General features: G+C 43.8%; 1 protein-coding gene across 1 annotated transcript in view; it reads left to right on the forward strand.

The window, feature by feature from the left end:
* C1QL4 (complement C1q like 4) overlaps positions 1–17,042 on the forward strand; it is a 63,543-nt gene extending 46,501 nt beyond the window's left edge. The window contains exon 2 of the mRNA XM_075850204.1: positions 15,394–17,042. Coding sequence (XP_075706319.1) covers positions 15,394–15,573 — 180 coding nt within the window. The 3' untranslated portion in view covers positions 15,574–17,042. The remainder of the gene's footprint in view (positions 1–15,393) is intronic.
* The last annotated feature ends 6,563 nt before the right edge of the window (positions 17,043–23,605 follow it).

Consider the following 23,605-nt stretch of genomic DNA (forward strand, 5'->3'; position numbering starts at 1 on the left):
TAAATCGAAGAACTGATGTGCCAGAGGCACAATGAAACCAATTTCCCAGCTACTAACTAAATATAGATAAAATATAACTTTTAATAGTATGTTAGTAAAAGGTCCACGGATGGACAGCAAGATCACAATGAGTTAAAATGTGGCTATAGACAACTAGCAGATGCTCTATATAAACTCTGCCAGACCATGACAGGATAGAGTATAACAATTGCTCGGGTGCGAGTGCCTGCGTCAGCAGCTGCAGACTGCTGAACGTACGCTGGAGTCCCAGTGTGTAATAGCACAGAGGCTAGTATATCATAGCAGTTAAAATTGTATTAGCCCCCACAGCGTCCTCAGGGGATCCCAATGGGGCTTAGCTAGTGGATTTTGGGAACTTCTTTTTATTAGATGATACTTTAGGCACCATGTCAGGTTTGAAGAGGTCTTGTAGTGTCAAAACAAAGGAAACACTCAAAAAATACCCCATTTTAATAACTACCCCCCACAAGGTGTAGTGAGCATTTTGACCCCACATGTAGTTTTTATTAAAATTTGGATATGAAAATGAAAAATTTGAATTTTTCCCAATAAGATGTTGTCATAGCTAAAACAAAAACAATTTACAAAAAGAATAAAGTAGAAAAAGCCCCCCAACATTTGTAAAGCAACTTCTCCAGAGTACAGAAATACCCCATATGTGGTCATAAACTGCTGTTTGGGCACACGTCAGGGCTCAGAAGAGAAGGAGCGCCATTTGGCTTGATTGATATAGATTTTGCTGGATTGGTTTCTCGGCACCAAGTCACTTTTGCAAAGCCCCATAGGTACCATTACAGTGGAAACGCCTTAAAAGTTACTCCATTTGGGAAACTACACCCCATAAAGGAATTCATCTAAGGGTGTAGTGAGCATTTTGACCCTATAGCTGTTTGATAGATTTTATTAGAATTGGGCATTGAAAATAAAGTTGTCATTTTTTTCCAATAAGACGTAGCTTTAGCTCAAAAAGTTTCATTTTCTCAACAAAGAAAGGAGAAAAAGAATCCCAACATTTGTAAAGCAATTTCTCCCGAGAACGGCAATATCCCATATGGGGCAATAAACTGCTGTTTGGACACACGGCGGGGCTCAGAATGGAAGGCGCGCCATTTGGCTTTTGGAGTTCAGATTTTGCTGGATTGGTTTCCGGGCGCCATGTCGTATTTTGCCCCTGTGGGACCAAAACAGGGGAACCTCCCCAGAAATGACCTCATTTTGGAAACTACACCCCTCAAGGTATTAACCTAGGTGTGTAGTGAGCATGTTACCCCACATGTGTTTTCCAGAAATTAGTGTACAGTGGATGTTGCAGAGTGAAAATGGCAATTTTTCCATATATATGCCAATTCAGTGTCCAATATCTGGTGCCCAGCTTGTGGTACCATGAAAAGACAGCTCTCTAATTATTACGCTGTGTTTCCCGGTTTTAGAAACACCCTACATGTGGCCCTAACCTTTTGCCTGGACATTCAAGAGGCTCAGGACTCAAAGTGTACCATGCGAAATTGAGGCCTTAGAGATTTATACAGTATTGTTCACAATTGCAGAGGCTTTGATGTGAAATAACAAAATAAACCTCTGAGAAGTGATGCCATTTTGCAAACTACACCCCTCAAGGGATTTATTGAGGGGTGTAGTGAGCATTTTCACCCCACGGGTCTTTTCCATAAATGAATGTGCTGCGGATGGTACAAAGTAAAAATTGCAATTTTTCCCTAAATAGGCAATTTCAGTGGCAAACATGTTGTACCCAGTGTGTGCTACTGGAGACACACACCCCAAAAATTGTTAATAGGGTTCTCCTGGATATGGTGATGACATATATCTGGATGTAAACTGCTGTTTGGGCATACTGTAGGGCTCAGAATGGAGGGAGCAGCATTTGGCTTTTGGAGCAAGGATTTAGCTTGGTAGTTGTAACGTCTGTGGTCGCTGAACACAAACTTCTTCCATCCGGTCGACGCCCTTCTCTCCAGAGATGTCTGCACATGCGGCCATCCTGTTCCACAGTAACCACCAGGGTGCGCTCGCAAGCTCAGTCCACCTTGGAGCGCACACTGGTGTGAGATTGGGCTGATTGCTTCCAGAGCACCCGGGACTATAAGAAGGGCTCTGCCCCTTCCTATCTTGTCTGAGCCTTGTTGGCGTTATCCTAGTATGTCTATGCAGATGGTCTCCTAAGTGTTTTCCAGTTCCCAGTGTTTCCCGTTCCTGCTATCTGTAACCTGTATCCCACGCTATCCTGGTCAAGTGCCGTGTTGAGCTGAAGTTGTGCTGTGCTATGTTCCATGCCTGGTGCCTGCCTGCTGCCTAGCCCAGCCGAGCCTGTCTTGATACTGTCTGAGCTACTACAGGTGCACTATACGAACGATAGACTGACCTGTGTCCTGTTGGCCAGCTGCCATGCCGTCAAGGCGGTGCGGTCCAGTGGGTCCACATACCCAACGTGACATTAGTAGCTTTGTTTGAGTATTACTGGTATTTCAGTTTATAATGTAGGGGCATATGTAAGCTGGGCAGAGTACATCAGGGCATAAACAGGTAATATAATAATGGGGTAAATAAAACAATAAAATAATCCATAGATGTTTGTCATGCTGTGAAGCAATCCTTTCTGCCCGGGCCAGTGTCACACTAATGAATGGGGTCCTTTCTTATCCCACTTTTTGGTACACACTCTGCACCTTTGCAGTTTGGGGAATTTTGCTGGGAAAGTGTTGCCCTGGTATAATATGGGCACCCTAGCTTCCAGCAGATACGTTTAAGCCCTCCCCTTCCTGGCACCCAAATTTTAGGGCCTTGATAAATCGCCTTTTGAAACAGAAGAATCGTCCCCCTCAGGCTTGCACAACTGCATATTTTTTATTTTCGGACTTATGGGAGCCTTATTCTTTTTTTCATAGACGTAGTGGTATAAGGGCTATTTTTTATTTTTTTTTGCAGGATGAGCTGTAATTTTTATTGGTACAATTTTGGGCTATATGCGACTTTTTGATCACTTTTTATCGGGAGGTAAGGTAACCAAAAAAATAGCAATTCTGGCATAGTTATTTAGGTGTTTTTTTTATACACCATTCACCATGCGTTATAAATGGCATGTTAACGTTATTCAGCGGGTCAGTACGATTCCGGTGATACCAAACTTATAGCGCTTCTTTATGTTTTACATCTTTTAGCACAATAAAATAATTTTTGTATAAAATAATGTCTTTTTTCTGTCAAGTTGTGAGAACCATAAATTTATTTTTGTTGTTGATGGAGCTATCTGAGGGCTTGTTTTATGCGGGACGAGCCATAGTTCTTAAAGGTATCATTTTTGGATACATGTGACTTTTTGATCACTTTTTATTCCAATTTTTGGAAAGCAAGGTGACCAAAAAACAGCAGATCTGGCATTGTTTTTTAGCGTTTTTTTTATGCCGTTCACCACGCAGGATAAGGAACATAATATTTTTATAGTTTAGGCCATTACGGATGCGGCGATACCTAATATGTATGGTCTATTTATTTATTTATTTTAATAATAAATGAAAAGGGGTGATTTTTTTATTTAATTACTTTTCTTTTTTTACAACTTTTTTTCTCATTTTTTTTTATTCCCACTAGGGTACTTGAAGGTCCAACTGTTTGATTGCTGTTCTAATACATTGCACTACCTATTTAGTGCAATACATTAGAACAGTCAGTCGTTTACTGACAGCAAGCCGATTAGGCGGCTCCGCCTCCGAGCGGGGCCTAATCGGCTTTCATAATTGGCAGACCAGGAGGCCATTTTTAGGCCTCCTGCTGCCATATTTACTACAAACCACCTTAGATGCAGCGATCGCTTTTGATTGCTGCATCTAAGGGGTTAATGGCGGTGATCTAAGCTATCTCCGATCCCTGCCGTTACAGCAGGTTGTCAACTGTAACATTCCACTGACACCCGCCGCTGATGACGCGGGCTCAACTTCCCATCACTACTGGAAGCCTTTCAGGCCTCGCCTCCGGACAGGGCCGAGGAGGCTTTTATACTCTGCAGACCAGGAGGCCAGTGTTAGGCCTCTGGTTGCCATTGCTGCCATCGGCAGCCCCGTGATCTTGTTGCTGGGGTGCCGATTGGCTACAAACACCTTAAATGCAGCGGTTGCTTTTGACCGCTGCACTTAAGGGGTTAATGGCGGGGATCGGAGCTAACTTCAGTCCCCGCCATTACAGCAGGGTGTCAGCTGTTACAGCTGACACCCGCGGCTGATGGGACAGACTCAGCTTCTGAGCACATGCCATCCATTTGTCGTAAGAATATGACAAATTGTGGGAAGCACTAGCTTTCCATGACGTATACTTACGATAAATGTCGGGAAGGGGTTTAATGTTCTAACTATTTATTTTTTCTTTCTAAAACTTCCCTGTATTGGAGGCACACACTTCCTTCCTGTACTTCCTCTACAGTCAGAGCAGCATGGTGTGTTCGCTTTATGGCAGCTAAAATAAATGGGAGTCAATTGACAGAAGAATGTCATGGATTATTGCAGTCTCTAGTTATTGATAGACAGCCATCTCCTTCAGAGAGTGATAGGGGAGACATTTCCTAGAGCTTTTACATGTTGTGCTGTTTTCTCAGTCATTCATTGATAAACTTGCCTGATGAAGGGGCCTCTGTGATCTGAAAGCTTGCAGTTATAATTTTTCTAGCTAGCCAATAAAGGTTTTACTACTACTATAAGGCCTCATGCACACGACCGTAGCCGTGTGCACGGGCGTGATTTCCGGGTCGGCCGGCTGCGGACTGTCAGCGGACTGTCAGCCGCAGGCCGCCCGCAAATCGTGGGACATGCACATGGCCGCGGCCATTGTTTTCAATGAGCCCGGACCACAGAACCGGGCCGTAATAAGACATGCCCGTTCTTTCTGCGGTCCGGGCTCCCGGGCCGTGCACGGACAGCAAAAACTACGGTCGTGTGCACGGCCCCATAGAAAAGAATGGGGCCGCAATTCTCCCGTGGATTTTTGGGGGAATTGCGGCCGCAAAAACACGGTCGTGTGCATGAGGCCTAAGGGTAATTCCACACGGAGCAGCCCTGACACGGTCAAGGCGCGGCTAACAACTGCGTCGGGACCATGTTCGGTGCGGCTGTCAAACCAGCCTGTTAGTGCAAACAGCCTGTCATCTTCAAAATCGTGCGGCCATAAAAAAATACACCCTTTATGGCCGCACGATTTTGCAGGTTACAACAAGTTACCCCTATTCATTTTCTATGGCAGCGCCGGAAAAAGCTCCCATAGAGAATGAATGGAGCGGCAGTGCGCATGAGCATGTAACCAGAATACCCCATAACAAGATATTTGACAGCCTCGCCTACATAGTACCAGCGCTGTTGTTGGACACGTTGCGACCGTGTCAGGGCCGCTCCGTGTGGTCTTACCCTAAAACTTTTGTCTTCTTCTACCCCATTAGAGTCCAAACTGCAATGCAAACACTTACATACCCTACTAAGATTGCACAAACACAGCTGCCATGCTGCGGTAGTGTTCTGTGCAGACGAGAACCATGCAGCAAAATAGCACATGGTTTTACCAAAGATTGTCGTGCTTGTATATGATTTCAATGTTTTTCACCTGTACAAGCCGCACGGCCGAAAACTGAATTGTAAAACCATGGCAATTTGCTGTAAAGCCATGTGCGGATTTGCCATGTGGTTCTTGTCCACAGTCAGGGCCGGCCTTAAGGGTGTGCGACCTGTGCCATTGCACAGGGCGCATCACTCCAGCAGGTGGAAGGAGGAGCTGTGCTTGCTCCCTTTCCCTACTTGTGTTTCAGAAGTGCTCAGGCCCGGTGACTCAGCAGCTGCCTTTCCGCCTGGGCGCTTCTTCTCTCAATGGCGTTGCTACCGCTTTGGCTGCTAGCGGTGACACTGGGCATGAGAGCGCCTGTGCTGCTATCTACTAGGCCAGTGGTTCCCAAACAGAGTGCTATGACACTCCTCTGAACCATTCTCTCTCTACTCCTCCTCACATCGCAAAGTGCATGTGAGGAGGAGGAGGAGATTTTTTGCAGCCTCCGTCGATGGCACCCCGACTTCCTGTACATACGCCACTATAGCTCCCTGAAGGATCGCAATCCCTGGCCACAGCATTGCTGGCGCTGTGATTCAGCTCAAGGAGAAGCCCCTGATGTCACTGTCCATAAATGTCGGCAACGCTGTGGATGGGGATTCCGCTTCAGGAGTTGTCCCTGATGTCACTGTCCATATATTTCCCGGCCACAGGGGGATTCCGCTCCTTCAGGGAGCTACAGTGGCACTATCTACAGGAAGGGGAGGGGTGCTATCTACAAGAGGGTTGTAAGGCACTACCTACAAGGGGGCTGTGTGGCACTACTTACAAGGGGGTTGTGTGCCGATATCTACAAGGCAGTTGTCTGGCACTACCTACAGGGGGTTGTGTGGCACTATCTACAGGGGTTTGTGTGGCACTACCTACAACTGATCTGTGTGGCATTACCTACAAGGATGCTGTGTGGCACTACCTACAAGGTGCTGTGTGGCACTGTCTACAAGGGGGAGGTGGTGGACTGTATGGCACTGTCTACAAGGAGGAGGTGGGGGATTATGGCACTTTCTACAGGGAGGTTGTATAGCACAATCTACAGGGGGGGCTGTGTGTGGCAGCCAGGGGAGGGGGGCATCATACGGTGTGGAGGCAACTAAGCGGACATTATACTGTGTAGGGGCACTACAGGGGGCAATATACTGTGTGGGCATAATATTGTGTGGGGACAATTAGAGGACAAATTACTGTGTCCTTGAACGGGTTATAATATATTATATTATTATTACTATTATACTGTATGGGGGGCTCTAAAGGGTCATTATACTGTGAGTGGAGCACTAAATGGGCATTATACTGTATCGGGCACTATATAGGGTCATTATACTGTGAGTGGAGCACTAAATGGGCATTATACTGTATCGGGCACTATATAGGGCATTATACTGGGGGGGCATTATACTTTTTTACGGGGCATTTTTTTTATGATGGGGTGGGGCGCCGAAAGATAATTTTTCACTGGGCGCCATCTATCCTAACGCCGGCCCTGTCCACAGCATGGCCTCTGCGTGTATGGGCACCCTAAAGATTTTGTTCCCTATAGAAACATTTCCTGGACCTGTGTCTTCATTTAATATACACTCAACATTCACAGCAAAAACCCATATTACACATGTAAATTACTACTACCTCATGTGCAATTCAAGATTTAATGGAAAAAAAAAAACATATGCAATGATAAAATTAAAGCAATCTAACATTCGGGCAACGGTCCCACCAGTGGCGTAACTACCGCGGTAGCAGCCGTTTCCGCTGCTATGGGGCCCGCGGCTTGAGGGGGCCTATGCCGCCAGCTGACATGCCCCCCATATGCCCGGTGGCGCCGCTAGCAGCCATTATGGCGGCTTACAATAACGCTGATTGGCTAGCGGCGCGATGACGTCATGCTTGAAAGGTGCTGATTGACGGGGCAAGTCATTCTGCCGTGCCAATCAGCGTCATTGGACGACGCTCGTTCAGCTCCTGCAGACCCGCTCAGAAGAGAGCAGATCTGTATTGCCAGCGAACATCGTGGGAACGGGATCACGTGAGTATGTAAAGTTTGGGGTTTTTTTTCTCATTAAATTGTTAATGGCATTATCTATAGTGAGGGCTCTATCTACAGGGGGTCATCTATATGTGTGCCACTATATACAGGGGGGTCTATATGTGGGGATGTGGGGCACTAGCTACAGGGGCGGTGTGTATGTGGGGATGTGGGGCACAATCTACAGGCAGGGTCTATATGTGGGGATGTGGGCCACTATATAAAGGGGGTCTATATGTGGGCCACTCTCTATAGGGGGGTCTATATGTGGGGCACTATCTACAGGGTGATCTATATGTGGGGCACTATATACAGGGGGAGCTATATGTGAGACACTATACATGGGTGGGCTATATGTAGAGCACTATCTATACGGGAGCTATGTTTAGGGCACTTTCTATGGGGGTGGGCTATATGTGGGACACTATATACAGGGGTGGGTTACCTGTGGGGCACTAGCAACAGGGTGGCTATATGTAGGGCACTGCCTACAGAGGTGGGCTATACGTGGAGCACTACCTATAGGGGAAGCTATATGTAGGGCAGCACGGTGGCTATGGGGACACTATCTACAGGGGGCACGGTGTGTGTGTGTGTGTGTGTGTGTGTGTGTGTGTGTGTGTGTGTGTGACAGTGTATGGTACTATTATAATCAGGGACACAGTGTATGGCGCTATTATAGTTAGAGGTGCAAGAGGTGTTGAGAATTTTAAATTCGTTTGTAGGTGCAGAAATGTTTTAGAAGTGAGAAACTGAAGACATCTGAGCGGAAAACTGCAGAAATGGGTCATGGCCGGTAGAAATCCATCATAGATGTCTGGACCGGAGGGAGAAGAAAAGAACTAGAATCTGAGACGTCACCGGTGAGTCACTTAATGTAAATGTTTATTCTGCCTCTAATCAGCACTGTAGTCACTGTATCATCTGCAGTGAGATGATTATGATATGATTTTTTTTGTGAAACAGCATCTCCCAGCATATACTTACCATAGTTCGGCCATGCTGGGAGCTGTAGTTTTATACCGTACAAATCTATACGGCTGGGGTTGCACTAAATTGAGCTGTATTTGTTCTGGTGTTGTATATATGTACCGATCTTGGTTATGATGTTGTATGTAAGTACAGAGCTTGGTGCTGGTGCTGTATATACGTATGAGATTGGTTCTGGAGATGGATTTATGTACTGAGGTTGGTTCTGGTGATGTATTTATGTGCTGAGGTTGGTTCTGGTGCTGTATATACATACTGAGCTTGGTTCTAGTGCTGTATTTATGTACTGAGGTTGGTTCTGGTGCTGTATTTATGTACTGAGGTTGGTTCTGGTGCTGTATATATGTATGGGCTTTGTTCTAGTGCTGTATTTATATACTGAGCTTGGTTCTACTGCTGTAAATATGTACTGAGCTTTGTTCTGGTGCTGTATATATGTCAGAGCTTGGTTCTATTGCTGTATTTATGTACTGAGATTGGTTCTGGTGCTGTCTATATGTACTTCGCTTGGTTCTAGTGCTGTAGTTATGTACTGATCCTTGTTGTGGTACTATATTTATATACTGAGATTGGTTGTGGTACTGTATATATGTCAGAGCTTGGTTCTGGATCTGTAGTTATATAGGATATATTTATAATAACAAAAATAGCAGGGCAGATGGGATTGTTCTCAATTCATTGTATATTTAATGGAAATCTGTCAGGTAGTTTTAACTCCTTGAACCGCCACCATGCGGTAATACATGACCTGACAATATTTCCAAACATTCCCTTGAATGTTTTTTTCAGATGCAGCAAAATTCTTAAAATCCATTTTTAAAACGGCACACACTATATGCTAATTACGCATTAGAGGGTCATGGGTCGGTGCCGCTATTCTGAAGAGTCACATAGTTCTGCCTCCAAACCCACCTTTCCATGTTTGAGTGACATCTCCCTGGCTGATACAACTTTCTCAGATGTGCCATTGCCTTGTGGCACTATACACAAGGGGGGGTTGTGTGGCACTATACACAAAGGGGGGCTGTGTGGCACTATATACAAGGGGGAGCTGTGTGGCACTATACACAAGGGGGAGCTGTATGGCACTATTTACAAGGGGGAGGACTGTGGCTCTATCTACATTGGGCAGAGTGTGGCACTTTCTACTAAGGGGGGGCTGTGCTGCACTTTCTACTAAAGGGGGGCTGTGTGGCACTATATACAAGGGAAGGGTCTGTGTGGCACTATATACAGTGGGAGCTTTATGGCAATATCTAAAGGGGGCTGTATGGCACTATCTACAAGGGGGAGGTGGGGGCGCTATCTACAAATGGGGTGTGACACTGTCTATAGGCGGGACTATATAGCACTGTCTACAGGGGGGCTGTATGGCACATTCTACAGGGGACACTATTTATAAGGGGGGCTGGTTGTGGCATCCGGGGGGGGGGCCCGGTCAAGAGTTTGCTATGGGGCCCAGTTTTTCCTAGTTACGTCCCTGGGTCCCACGTAGTAGCTGGCACATGCGGACAAAACCACGTCTGCATGTGTTGACCAATGGCTGCACGATTGTGCTGGTAATGGCCAGCAAAATTGTGGGGCCATTGGTCACTGCAAGCGAACTAGACTACAGCCGCATGCAGCCACCGCTACGTGGGACTATTGCCTCATACTGATAGTAAAATATAGCCTTAATTATCATTTAACATATGAATTAGGGTTCAGCATAAAAAAAATACAGATTTAAATTAATTGTGCCACCGATTGCTATCAGACGCTCATTAGGCTGCAGTTGGCATACGCGAACGCACCTATAATTAATATACTATGCGACAGCTCCCACTTGTTGCATAGTCAAGCTTGTAATAGCTACATTTTTTGTAATTAGGAGCTATACAGTGAATGGGAGGCTTACATAATCTCGTGCTGGATATTAGGTTTTCGTCGGTTTTTGTCAGTTTAGATCTAAATTTAACACATATTACATTAAACTGACTTCTTTTTTTTGTTAATGTTAATCCTTTTCATGTTATATTTTTGTAGACAATCCGTTATTTTATGATGTGGATTGTGTTGAAGCGTCAATAAAATCTTACAGGAGACCAAACAAGATATTTCTAAAATTCTCTTTATTTTACATTTAAAATGTGAAAACCTCTATTTTTTTTATCCCCTCTATAAAAAGATATGATCACTGGAAGCTACAAACCTAAAGCCTGAGGCTGCAGTACTGAGAAATTCCTTTGGTAAAATGTACTGTTTTGATTCCTGTCGGGGGCTGTGTTGTCATGGAGATATTGCGGCAGATTTATTATCGCATATCATACACCACTGAGATCAATTTGGCGCATCTTTTGCCTGCTGGTTTAGTTTTAAGCTGTCTAAATTTCAGACAGTAATAATAAAACTGCCGCAATTTTTGGATTCAAAAAGTCTACATCAAAATCTTCATCCTAACTAGATTGAAGAGTGTATCTTATTTTTGTGTATACTAGTATGTGTGGACATTGATGTAAATGATGGGAATCTAGAGCTGTAACTTGAAGCTCCTGGGCCCAATACAACATTTTAAACATGGGCCACCACCTACCAGGTGCCATTTATAATACTGGTGTCCTTTTATCTTGCAGAAGGGCCTTTGGGGCTTCTCAGGTACCAAGGTCGGGTGTGTCTACTATCTCTGTATAACTTCGCCCCTGTTTGAATCCAAACAAGATTCTCGTTAAAATACTGCACCTAACAGAAAGGAGAAGCACACATGTAATGAAAACCAAGTGGCATTACATCCTCAAGATTTGTTCCTGTAATTTTAAAAATGTGCAACATATATATAATATGGTAAAACAAAATTGTTCTATTTTTAACGTACACTAAAAAGCCTTAACCACTTTTTTAACGGTGGCCACATTAACTGTCTGTCAGCGCCGAGTGGCGCTGCTGATCCCTGTGACCGTGCTGTTACTATACAGCAGCAGACACAGGGAAAACCCTGGAGTACTCCTACTCCTTTAACCCCCTAGATGCCACGGTCAATAGCAGCTGCGGCATCTAGGGGGTTAGACAGAGGGAGGGGGCTCCCTCGGTCACCCTATCGGCACATCCGCAGTGCGATCAAGGAGTGCCAATGGGTTGAAAAGGCATCTGGGGGCCTAGTAAAGGGCCCCAGACTGCCATAGCTTTATGCCTATTGGACTGTGCAGAGGCATGGACTATTAGATTGCCTGTCAGTTTATCACAAATATTTTGCAAAAAATCTTCTTTATTTTCCGACACCTTCCCCTCAAATTCACCCATGCCTGTATAAAAAAAATTAGCAAGTTTACATTTCCCACTACATTTGGAAAGGGGGAAGTGGGAAAGTGAGGGCTTCGGGGAATATAGCACATTTAAAATGTAAAAATGGTTGATTGGGGATACTAAATTTATTATCCTATTATAAAGCAGCAATTATAGAGCCAATTAACAGTTGGTGGGAAGAATTCCGGTATTGGTTAAATTAGAAGCCACATCTTTAGAAGATGAAAGGCATCCAAAACAAATCCTCATCCACAATCTTCCTTATATTGTTTCTAACTCTCTTAGAATATGGCGTGTTACGCATAGAGAGCTAGGGAATCTAACTATTGATATAAAAATGACAGATTTCAAAATAAGTTATTTTCATCACTTGATACATAATTGGGATAGCACTTGGTGGGAATCAAAAGGCATTTTATGCTTAGATGATCTTTATAATAGAGATCAATTTGGTTCACCAGAATGGTTATCACTGCATTATGGTATAGGTGACCAAGAATTCTTGAAACTTGCCTAAATCAAAAGTATTATTAACAGATATAAAATTGTTGAATCTATTAAACTACATAGTCAGAGGGATACAAAGGGATCTATACGGGACATTGAGTCTATAACACTCTCAAATGCTTTATCCCCGATTTATAATAAGTTAATATCTGGAAAAGTTAATGCCAAATTTAAGTACATGCTACAATTGGAAAAAGATTTACAAAAAGAGTTTCCATTGGATGAATGGCTGACTGCTATAAAATATCCCTGTCAAAATGCTAAATGTACAAATCATCTGGTAACGGTTAAAAAAATCCACTTACTTATATATTTATATCCGAAGAAATTGGCTCAGTTTATCTTCAATAACAACGGGCTATGTTGAAGAGACTGTGGGACAACAGAGGATTTTTTACATATTTGGTGGGGGTGTGGAAAATTAAAGACCTTTTGGTCTGAAGTTTCTGCTCTAATTAATCAAATTATTGAAGAAAGTGAAGAAATTCTTATGATAGAATTAGCTTTAATAAATATGAGAGTGAATCTAATTGCCAAAGAAAACAGATGGGTTTGTTGCAGAATTTTAGATGCCGCACGAAAAATATATTAGTTGACTCTGGACTTGATATAACAGTGGACCAACACCAGCAGATGACATGGCCTACAAACCATCACTGACTGTGGAAACCTCACACTGGACCGCAAGGAACTTGGATTGACTCCTCTCCACTCTTCCTCTAGACTCAGGGATCTTGATTTTCAAATGAAATGCAAATTTTACTTTCATCTGAAAACAGGACTTTGGACCACTGAGCAGCAGTGTTGGTCCACTGTGTTATATCAAGTCCAGAGTCAACGCCGCCGTCTAGCAGGAGATTTTCGAGCACTTCATGCTTCCCTCTGCTTACAAGCTTTATGGAGATGCAGAGTTCATTTTCCAGCAGGACTTGGCACCTGCCCACACTGCCAAAAGTACCAATACCTGGTTTAATAACCACAGTATCACTGTGCTTAACTGGCCAGAAAACTCGCCTGACCTAAACTCTATGGGGTATTGTCAAGAGGAAGATGAGAGACACCAGACCCAACAATGCAGACGAGCTGAAGGCCGCTATCAAAGCAACCTGGGCTTCCATAACACCTCAGCAGTGCCACAGGCTGATCGCCTCCATGTCACGCCGCATTGATGCAGTATTTCATGCAGAAGGAGCCCCGACCAAGTATTGAGGGCATAAACTGTAAATACTTTTCAGTAGGCCAACTCTTCGGTATTAAAAATCATTTTTGAAATTGGGCTTATATAATATTCTAATTTTCTGAGACACTAAATTTGGGGTTTTCATTAACTGTTCGCCATAATCATCAACATTAAAAGAAAAAAATGCTGGAAATAGATCACCCTGTGTATAATGAATCTATATAATATATGAGTTTCACTTTTTGAATTGAATTACTGAAATAAATTAACTTTTTGATGATATTCTAATTAATTGAGAAGGACTAGTATATGGTATCGCTTCAATCGTAACCGCCCATTGAAAATTTGTTTTTTTTCCATTCCCCCTTTAAAAAAAAATTATAAATGTTGATCAATAATTTCTATTTACCCAAAAATGGTTCTATAAAAAAAATACCTCTTTGCACAAAAAACAAGACCACATTTGGCTTAATTGAAGGAAAAATAAAAAGGTTATGGCTCTCAGAATGTGGTGATGCAAAAATAAAAAATTCTGCCAAAATAGGTTTGGTAAAGAAGGGGGATAAACACTCCGGTAATAAAGTGGTTAATTTATTTATTTTAGTGTGCCTGTAATTACATATAAAAATGTTGTATATTCTTACCTGCTTCCATTGTAAAGGGCTACAGTGAATTTCTGTAATCGTAAAAGGCTTTTTTTCTCAGATACTGATGCTAATAGATTCTCAGATACCTTTTTAAGGGTCCACTTCTTGCAGCGCTTGCTATCTTGTATTAAAAAATAGAACATTGCATATTTAAAACACTGTTAATTTCCAGTGACCACTTCCGTACCAATACTGTAATAAACAAGGAGTGGTCACTGATGTGCAAGTTACCAGTTGCTATGCAACCAGAAAAGCAATCATTCTAAATGGCAGTTGGAGAATGAGAAGAAGAAGCATAAGGCCTTCTGCACACGTTGCATATTTGCTGCAGATTTTTTGAGGGGAGATTTAATGGTGTTTTCACAATATAAATTGACATGCTGCAGATTCAGAATCCACACCGCAGGTCAATTTCTGCACGTCTTTTCTACAGATTTTTTTTCCCGCAGCATGTGGATGAGATTTGTTCAAATTGCTATTGCAATACGCTGCTAAATTTCTGCAATGAAAATCTGGATGGAAATTCTGCATTAGGCTGAGTTCACACGATGTGGATTTGTCGCAGATTTTGTTGCGGTTTTGACGCAGATCTCACCCTTTCGCATTGCAAAGTGTAAAATCAGCGCTGAAAATCTGCGTGAAATCCGCGACGTGTGAACTCAGCCTTAAACACTCATCGTGTGAATAAGGTACCCACACACGTAGTGGATTTGTTGTGGATTTTCCACAGCGTTTCCGCAGCATTTCCACACAAAAAATGTGTTACATGTGGATTTCTCTGTGGATTTCACTACTTCTACATTGAAAATTATGAAGTCCGCTTCCAGAACAGACTGAGCATGCAGCAAATTAAAAAAATCTGCAGAATGCTCTGATTTCTGTGCAGAAAAATGTGGATGAGTCTTCCGCTGCAGATTTTCCGACCGCAAAATCCACAACAAATCCGCTACATTGCAATGATCTTGGACTACGTAAAAAAGATTCTAGTTGTATATATGGTTAAATGAGCAGAACATGTGTCCAACTTAATAGTACCCATGAAAGAAAGTCACTCATCAGGCCTGCTCATTCCATCAGAAGATACAAATATTATATATGCCATTCTAAAATGTTCTTACATCTTGACTGGTCTTGTTTTCATTTATGTCCTGCAGGTCCGAGCCAGTGCCATTGCTCAGGATGCAGATCAGAACTATGACTATGCCAGCAACAGCGTAATACTTCATTTAGATGTGGGGGATGAGGTCTATGTCAAGTTGGATGGTGGCAAAGTGCATGGTGGCAACACAAACAAATACAGTACCTTCTCCGGATTCATCATCTATCCTGACTGAGGAATAAGAAGAGCTGAAAACAACATCTACATGAACCATTTCCTTGCCAGAAACTTGCAGAGCATTGCTCCAATAACCCTTCACCTGCAAGACTCAGAATGTTGCTCCATATTACTTTTCCTCAGTGGTGACCTGCAGGACATATCTTAACCCCTTTTCTGCTAGAAATGGCTACTATGCCCAATGACACTGGTGACTGATCTAGCAAAGAAGAGGTTAAAGGGAACGTTTCCTTTCATTCGAGTGACCACAGAAGCTTTTATCCCAGGTTACCAGGGATCAGGACTTATTTTTTCTGATCTTCAGAACCAATTTATATTGCTGGTTATCAGCCTTTTCATCGTGGAGATCATGAATAAGTCAGTGTTCCATCTTTTGTTGTCTTTGCAGGATATGGGAGCATGGGGGGGGCTAAACCTGGGACAAATATCGCATATGATTAAGGTGAACCGTGTGTGTGTGTGTGTGCATGTGTGTAATTTATTGTCTGTCACCACTTATCAATATGCAGAAAATATAATGGTCAACATGTGATGGGCAGCTCCTTTATGTGAAACAATGTAGCAGTTAGGAGCTGATGGAGTATATTTTACTTAGAACCTGAAGGTCCAATACATTTTTCCAATTTTCAAGTTGACTGGTAGATATTTTCACAGCTCTAAGGCCAGGATCACACACACTGTTTTGATGCAGTTTTTGGCTCTGTTTTTTGAGCCAAAGCCAGAAGTAACTTCAAAAGAAAGTAAAGCTATAAAGAAAAGACTGATCCATCTCCTTTCATTTGTGGCCATTCCTGTGTTTGGCTAAAAAAAAAAAACTGCATCGAAACGTTGTGTGTGATTCTGGTCTTAAGGAAATTCATTCTGGACAAATATCTAAACGCTACAAGTCTAAAAGTTATTTGTTTAGCCACAATATGACTTCCAGGATGTATGTGAGAAGAAATATGCATTGGCATCTGCTTTATCTGGATTTCAGAACATAGTTCAGTCCATCTGTATTCACATTCCTATGTGCATCAGAGACTTTCTTTAACATAAGCTCCCTCTCCTTCTTACCTGAGCCAAGTATTCAATATCTGACCATCAATGTGCCAGTAAAGGCGAGGTACCGGAGGAACACTGGAACAACATAGACCATTGCAGAGTCTGCGTTCTCATTAAAATCCGTCTTTGTACACTCTTTACTTCTGGACAGCAGATTAAGAACAACAGACTTTGTATCGAAAAACCAAATGTGCTACATAAACAATAAAGCTCGTTGTATGTATGTTGTGGAATAAATGCGTGATTGGAATGTGCAGAATGGAATCGGAGCACCCAGTCCCATTGCTATCGGCCCTGAAAGTAGTGCTCTGACTGTGCATGCTGCTGGGTTTAAGCCTCCACCTCTCTGTCCCACGTCTCTGTGTTGTGCAGCGTTAAATATTGGAGTGTTTTGTATGATAAAAATAATAAAACACACGTGATTCCAACCCATCTATGATGAGTTAATGTGTCTAAAATTAAACACATGCTAAAGTTATACAATGTGTCAAATATGACTTATAAAGAGGACTTGTCACCTCCCCTGACATTTCTGTTTTAGTGAATACTTGTATTCCTCCTAAAATATAAATTCTGAATTCTTTTTAGAACTCTGTGTTGTGCTGTTTTTCTGTTAGTCTGAGGACAATGTCACACGGTAGTATTTGGAAGCCAAAGCCAGGAGTGGATCATCCACATGCCGCAAAAAATGTTAGCACAAAAATTGACCTGCGGTGTGTATTTTCAAATCTGCAGCATGTAAATTCCTGTTGTGGAATGAGCACTGATTTGTTGTGGATTTTCCCCATTGAATATAATGGAGGTCGATAAAAGCAATGGAGACCAGGTAGGATTCACTGCAAGAAAGCGACACCATTCAGGCGCAAAACCTCCATGAATCAATCGGATGTTTGGTGAAAGTTATTTATTGTATATGAACAATAAAACATAATAAAAGAAACAGGAGTCTCTAAAATACAACGCGTTTCGGGGAAACAGAACCCATTTTTCAAGTAAGTATGAGATAGTGCAGTGTATAGTGTAGGGGACCAATGTGCTTATATAAGCACTTAAAATTGGCGCCGGTTATAAGGGCCTCCCAGGGGGCGTGGTTTAGTTGTGTAACTTTATACATCTGGGTGCAAGTTGGAAACATAGAGTGGGGAAAGCGGGGCGAGATCTAGGACGGCTCCTGCGTGTATGCCTGAGAGGTGATATGGGGGAGGGGTTACACAAAGTTACACAACTAAACCACGCCCCCTGGGAGGCCCTTATCACTGGCCCCAATTTTAAGTGCTTATATAAGCACATTGAGCCTCGACACTATACCCTGCACTGTCTCGTGCTTACTTGAAAAAGGGATTCTGCTTCCCTGAAACGCATTGTATTTTAGAGTCTTGTTTTTTTTATTATGTTTTATTGTTCGTATACAATAAATAACTTTTACCAAACATCCGATTGATTCATGGAGGTTTTGCGCTTGGATGGTTTTGCTTTCCTACAGTGAATCCTATCTGGTCTCCATTGCTTTTATTTACCTGCATCTACTCCCCGGCAAGGCCGGCACCTGAAGCCCTAGATATAACGACACCGGCAGCACCCTTCCTAATTATCTCGCTCTGTAATGGTGTTGTGTCTATACATGCACAAGCACTTAAGGTGAGCCTCCATTTACCATGCTCAACAGAGAAAGCCATTTTTAATCTCATGTACTCACCCTGCGTATCGCCTTTGTGTTCTCTCTGTTCTAATTTTTTTCGCCTCCGTATATGCCATTGAATATAAGGGTATGTGCACACATAAAATCAAAAACGTCTGAAAATACAGAGCCGTTTTCAAAGGAAAACCGCTCCTGATTTTCAGCCATTTTTTAATCAAACTCGCGTCTTTCGCTGTGTTTTTTTTACGGCCGTTTTTGGAGCTGTTTTTCTATAGAGTCAATGAAAAACGGCTCAAGAAGTGACAGGCACTTCCTTATCGCGGGCGTTTTTTTTCCTTTCGGAACAGAACGCCATTTTTCCCATTGAAATCAATGGGCAGATGTTTGGAGGTGTTCTGCTTCCGATTTTTCAGACATTTTTCAGCCGTTTACAGCCCGAAAAACGGCCGAAAATAAGCTGTGTGAATATACTCTTATTGGCAGCTAAAATCCACAATCAAATTCTAGTGTTGGGGATTTTGCTGCAGATTAAATGTGGATCCGCAGCAAAATCTGCAAGTGTGGACTTTGTTTAAAGTTTTAGAGACAGTATATACACCTTACCAATCCCCTGGCACTCCCATTGTGACCCCTCCCTGGTCCCCCACTGGACTCTGTTCACCCTGCTTCAAAGATTACGTGTCGACACACGTGACCGATGCAGCCTGTGATTGGAATGGCAAAATGTCATTGCTGGAGGCAAGGGGACCGGAAGACCAGGTTTTTTTTTGGCAAACGGAAATACACATGGAAATCTGCTCCAAAATCCATGCCATTTGTTGCGGGTTTGCCGGCGGATTTCCATTTTAGTCAGATTTGCTGCAGACTTATCCGCAGCAAATCCAACCCATTTGGACTCGGTCTTATTCCTCCTAGAAATTTATTACTAAATTGACAACTGGGTGTTACTATTTCTCTTGTCAAAGGGGCGTGTCCCTAAACAGTTTGAGACTGTGAGCACTGATTGGACAGTGTCAGACTGTTTAGAGTTACACCTCCAACTGGTAACACCCAGTTGTCAAGTGATTCATACATTTGTAGGAGGTGTAACAGAGGAACAGCACAACGTAGAGTTCTAAGAAAAGATGCTCTCGAATTGTTATTTTATTGAGAATGCAAGTATTTTACGAAAACAGACATGTCAGGAGAGGTAACAGATCCTCTTTAAGAAAGGAAATATAAAAAAAATAATTCTCTTTATCTCAACTGGTTATTATTAATTTTATTTTAATTTTGTAGGTTACTTAATTTAAATTGCAATTTTTCAATGTGTCCAGCTTTTTATGTCAGAGTAAAAAGACACTGAGAAAGGGTGATCTTCAAGTTACTGTAGGATACACAAGGTATTAAATCTGACTTTTCTCAAGGAAACAAAATAAGAAAATGTTTGGGAGATAAAATTACGCCATTTGTGACTGCACCGTTAGGCCTAATTCACACGAACGTGTCCGTTTTGCTCGCGTAAAAAAGATAGCGTTTTGCGCGCGTTGCAGTTCTGTGTGTCATCAGTGTTTGGTGCGTGTCTGCGTTATTTTTGCGCGTACGGCATCCTTATGTCACGCGGTTTTGACATTTACAAAATGAAATGAAGGAGGTGGTTTTATTTTTCCCATCATTTCTTGACCAACTGTCGCGCGAATCACGCACAGCACATGGATGTGTGTCCGTGTGCTGTCCGTGATTTTCATGCACCCATTGACTTCAATGGGTGCGTGATGCGCAAAAAACGCTCAAGTATAGGACATGCAGTGAGTTTCAGGCAGCGGACACACGCTGCGTGAAAAACACGGAATGTCTGAATGGCCCCATTTACTTGCATATGTCCGTTCGACATGCGTGATTTTCACGCGCGTATCACGGACGTGAAATACGCTCGTGTAAATAAGGCCTTATAATGGAGAACTTGGCCTAACAGCATTGCTATATTTGGTAAGAGATGACCTCAGAAAATATGAAAGCTAGAGGAACACTTCAGCTGAGGCAACAGTCATAAACAAAATTTCAGATTAAGTAAGAGAAAAGCTAATGAGCATGGTCTGATAACATCCTAGTTATTAGGACACTATGAGGGTAATATCATATCCTAGATATTGCAGTCAAACTGCACTTCACAAGCTATTGATCGGACCAGGTATTAAAGAGGCTCTGTCACCACATTATAAGTGCCCTGTCTTCTACATAAGGAGATGGGCGCTGTAATGTAGGTGATAGTAATGCTTTTTATTTAAAAATACGATCTTTTTTCACAACGTTAGGAGCGATTTTGGTTTATGCTAATGAGCTTTCTTAATGCCCAAGTGGGCGTACTTTTACTTTCGACCAAGTGGGCGTTGTACAGAGGAGTGCATGACGCTGACCAATCGGCATCATGCACTCATCTCCATTCATTTACACTGCACTAGCGATATAGATATATCACTATGTGCAGCTACATACACAAGCCCTAACATTACTACAGTGTCCTGATAATGAATACACATGAAATCCAGCCTGGACGTCATGTGTACTCAGAATCCTGACACTTCTGAATCTTTTTTGTGAGATTCCAGCAACGGATACGAAATCTCGCGAGATCAAGGAGCTAAACGAGATTTGGTTTCACTTTTGGTTTCACAGCTATCCTGGAACAACGAGGCATTTGTGGCATCCTATTGGCATGGTCTGTCGCCCGAGATCAAGGACAAACTGGCTGCTCGAGACCTGCCTCCCGCGTTGGACGACTTGATTCTGCTTGCCACTCGGGTTGACATAAGGCTGAGGGAGAGATCCCATGAAGTTCGTCAGGAGCGTCGGCGTCCTAGACTGGTGCCCAACTTTCAGCAACCCCTCTTGCCTGCTTCTATCGCTTTGCCTGAGGTTCCGATGCAAGTTGACCGACTAAAATTATCGGTCCAGGAGAAACAGCGCAGGCGCACCTCTGGACTGTGCTTATATTGTGGCCTCGCTGGCCACATCGTGCGTCTGTGTCCTCACAAGCCAAAAAACCCCAGCGCCTAGGCTTGGTTGAAGAGACAACCCTGGGCGTCAACACATTAAAGCAAGAACTCTCCTCCAAACTATTTATTCCTGTAACCATAATTGCTGGCGAGAGGTCTCATCAGGTCTCCGCATATCTGGACTCCGGCTCTGCAGCCAACTTCATCTGCCAGGATCTTGTGGATCTCCTACAGTTGCCCACTATCCCGCTTGAAAGGCCGATGATCGTTGCCTCGGTGGATGGACTGCTACTACCAGACCCAGTTGTGCCCATAACCAAGCCGTTGAAACTCCAAGTGGGAGCCCTTCATGCCGAGATCATCTCTCTGTTCGTCCTATCCAAGGCCGTCAACCCCGAGCTGTTGGGGTTACCTTGGCTTCGTCTGCACGCCCCGTCCTGGATTGGAACTCTGGAGAGGTTCTCCAGTGGGGCCCGAAGTGTCTTGACCGCTGTCTGAGTCACATCCAGTCGCCACAGCCCGCTCCTCTTCAGTCGTTGGCAGGTTTGCCCCTCTGTTTCTCTATGTTCGGCGACGTCTTCAATAAAAAGGAGGCCCGAGACCTTGCCGCCACACCGGGCATATGATTGCCCAATCGACCTTTGTTCCGGAATCGTCTCCTCCTCGTGGTAGAGTGTATCCTCTCTCCTTGCCAGAGACCCAGTCCATGTCGGCTTACATCAAGGAGAACCTGGAGAGGGGTTTCATTCGTAAATCTTCATCCCCGGCCGGAGCAGGGTTCTTCTTTGTTAAAAAGAAAGATGGATCATTACGACCTTGTATCGACTACCGAGGCCTAAACCAGATCACGGTGAAGAACAGGTATCCTCTGCCTTTAATTTCGGAACTGTTTGATCGCATACGGGGGGCAAATTTTTTTTCTAAACTGGACCTGCGGGGGGCCTATAATCTGATCCGGATTCGTCGAGGTGACGAGTGGGAGACTGCCTTTAATACTCGTGATGGGCATTACGAATACTTAGTCATGCCCTTCGGCCTGTGTAACGCTCCCGCAGTATTCCAAGAATTTGTCAATGACATTTTTCGTGATCTCCTGTATGTTTGTGTTGTGGTGTATCTCGATGACATTCTGATTTTTTCCCCAGACCCAGTAACTCATCGAAGTCATGTCCGCCAGGTGTTGCTCCGTCTAAGAGAGAATCGACTTTACGCCAAATTGGAGAAGTGTGTGTTCGAGAAGAAGTCTCTATCCTTCCTGGGCTATATTATCTCAGATCAGGGTCTCAAGATGGATCCCCAGAAGGTAAAGGCCGTCCTGGAGTGGCCACGCCCCCAAGGCTGAAGGGCCATCCAACGCTTTCTAGGATTCGCCAACTTCTACCGACTCTTCATCCCCAACTTCTCATCTTTGACAGCACCTATCTCCACCCTCACTAAGAAAGGTATGAATGCCAAGTTGTGGACCCCGGAGGCTAAAGCCGCATTTGAATCCTTAAAGAAAGCCTTCACATCTGCCTCCATTCTGCACCATCCGGACGTGTCCTTACAGTTTTCGTTAGAGGTGGACGCCTCCTCGGTGGGTGCTGGTGCACTGTTGTTCCAGAAAAGACTGAAAGGCAAGGCCGTGGTATGTGGTTACTATTCCAAGCTGTTTTCTCCCGCAGAGCGTAACTACTCGATTGGGGACCGGGAGTTACTGGCCATCAAACTGGCTCTGCAGGAGTGGAGACACCTACTGGAAGGCGCGGTTCACCCTATCCTGATCTTCACGGATCACAAGAATTTGACATACATACAGACGGCCCAGCGGTTGAATCCTCGTCAAGCCAGGTGGTCGTTGTTCTTTGTTCGGTTCCGGTTCGCACACCACTACCGTCCCGCCGACAAGAATGTGAGGGCCGATGCCTTGTCTAGATCTTTCGAAATCGAGGACGCCATGGAATCTCCACAGAATATCATTGACCCATCCTGTATCTTCTCTGTGAATCCCCTGCAAGTCAGAGACATTCCTCCGGGTAGGACTTTTGTGCGTCTGGCTGACCGAGGAAGAATTCTTCGCTGGGGTCATAACTCTAAGCTGGCAGGTCACGCGGGTGCTCGTAAGACCCAAGATTTAATCACCCGTAAGTTCTGGTGGCCCCCGCTGCCCAAAGATGTCATGGACTTTGTCTCCTCGTGCACAGTCTGTGCAGCAAATAAAGTTGCTCACTCCAGACCTGCGGGCTTGTTCCAACCACTGCCTGTGCCCGTTGCCCCGTGGCAACATGTCGCTATGGACTTCGTCACGGATCTTCCCCCTTCTGCGAGTTGCAGTGTGATCTGGGTGGTGGTGGATCGATTTTCCAAGATGGCTCACTTCATCCCGTTGACCG

This window comes from Rhinoderma darwinii, chromosome 2 (assembly GCF_050947455.1).
Source record: "Rhinoderma darwinii isolate aRhiDar2 chromosome 2, aRhiDar2.hap1, whole genome shotgun sequence".
Taxonomy (NCBI): domain Eukaryota; kingdom Metazoa; phylum Chordata; class Amphibia; order Anura; family Rhinodermatidae; genus Rhinoderma; species Rhinoderma darwinii.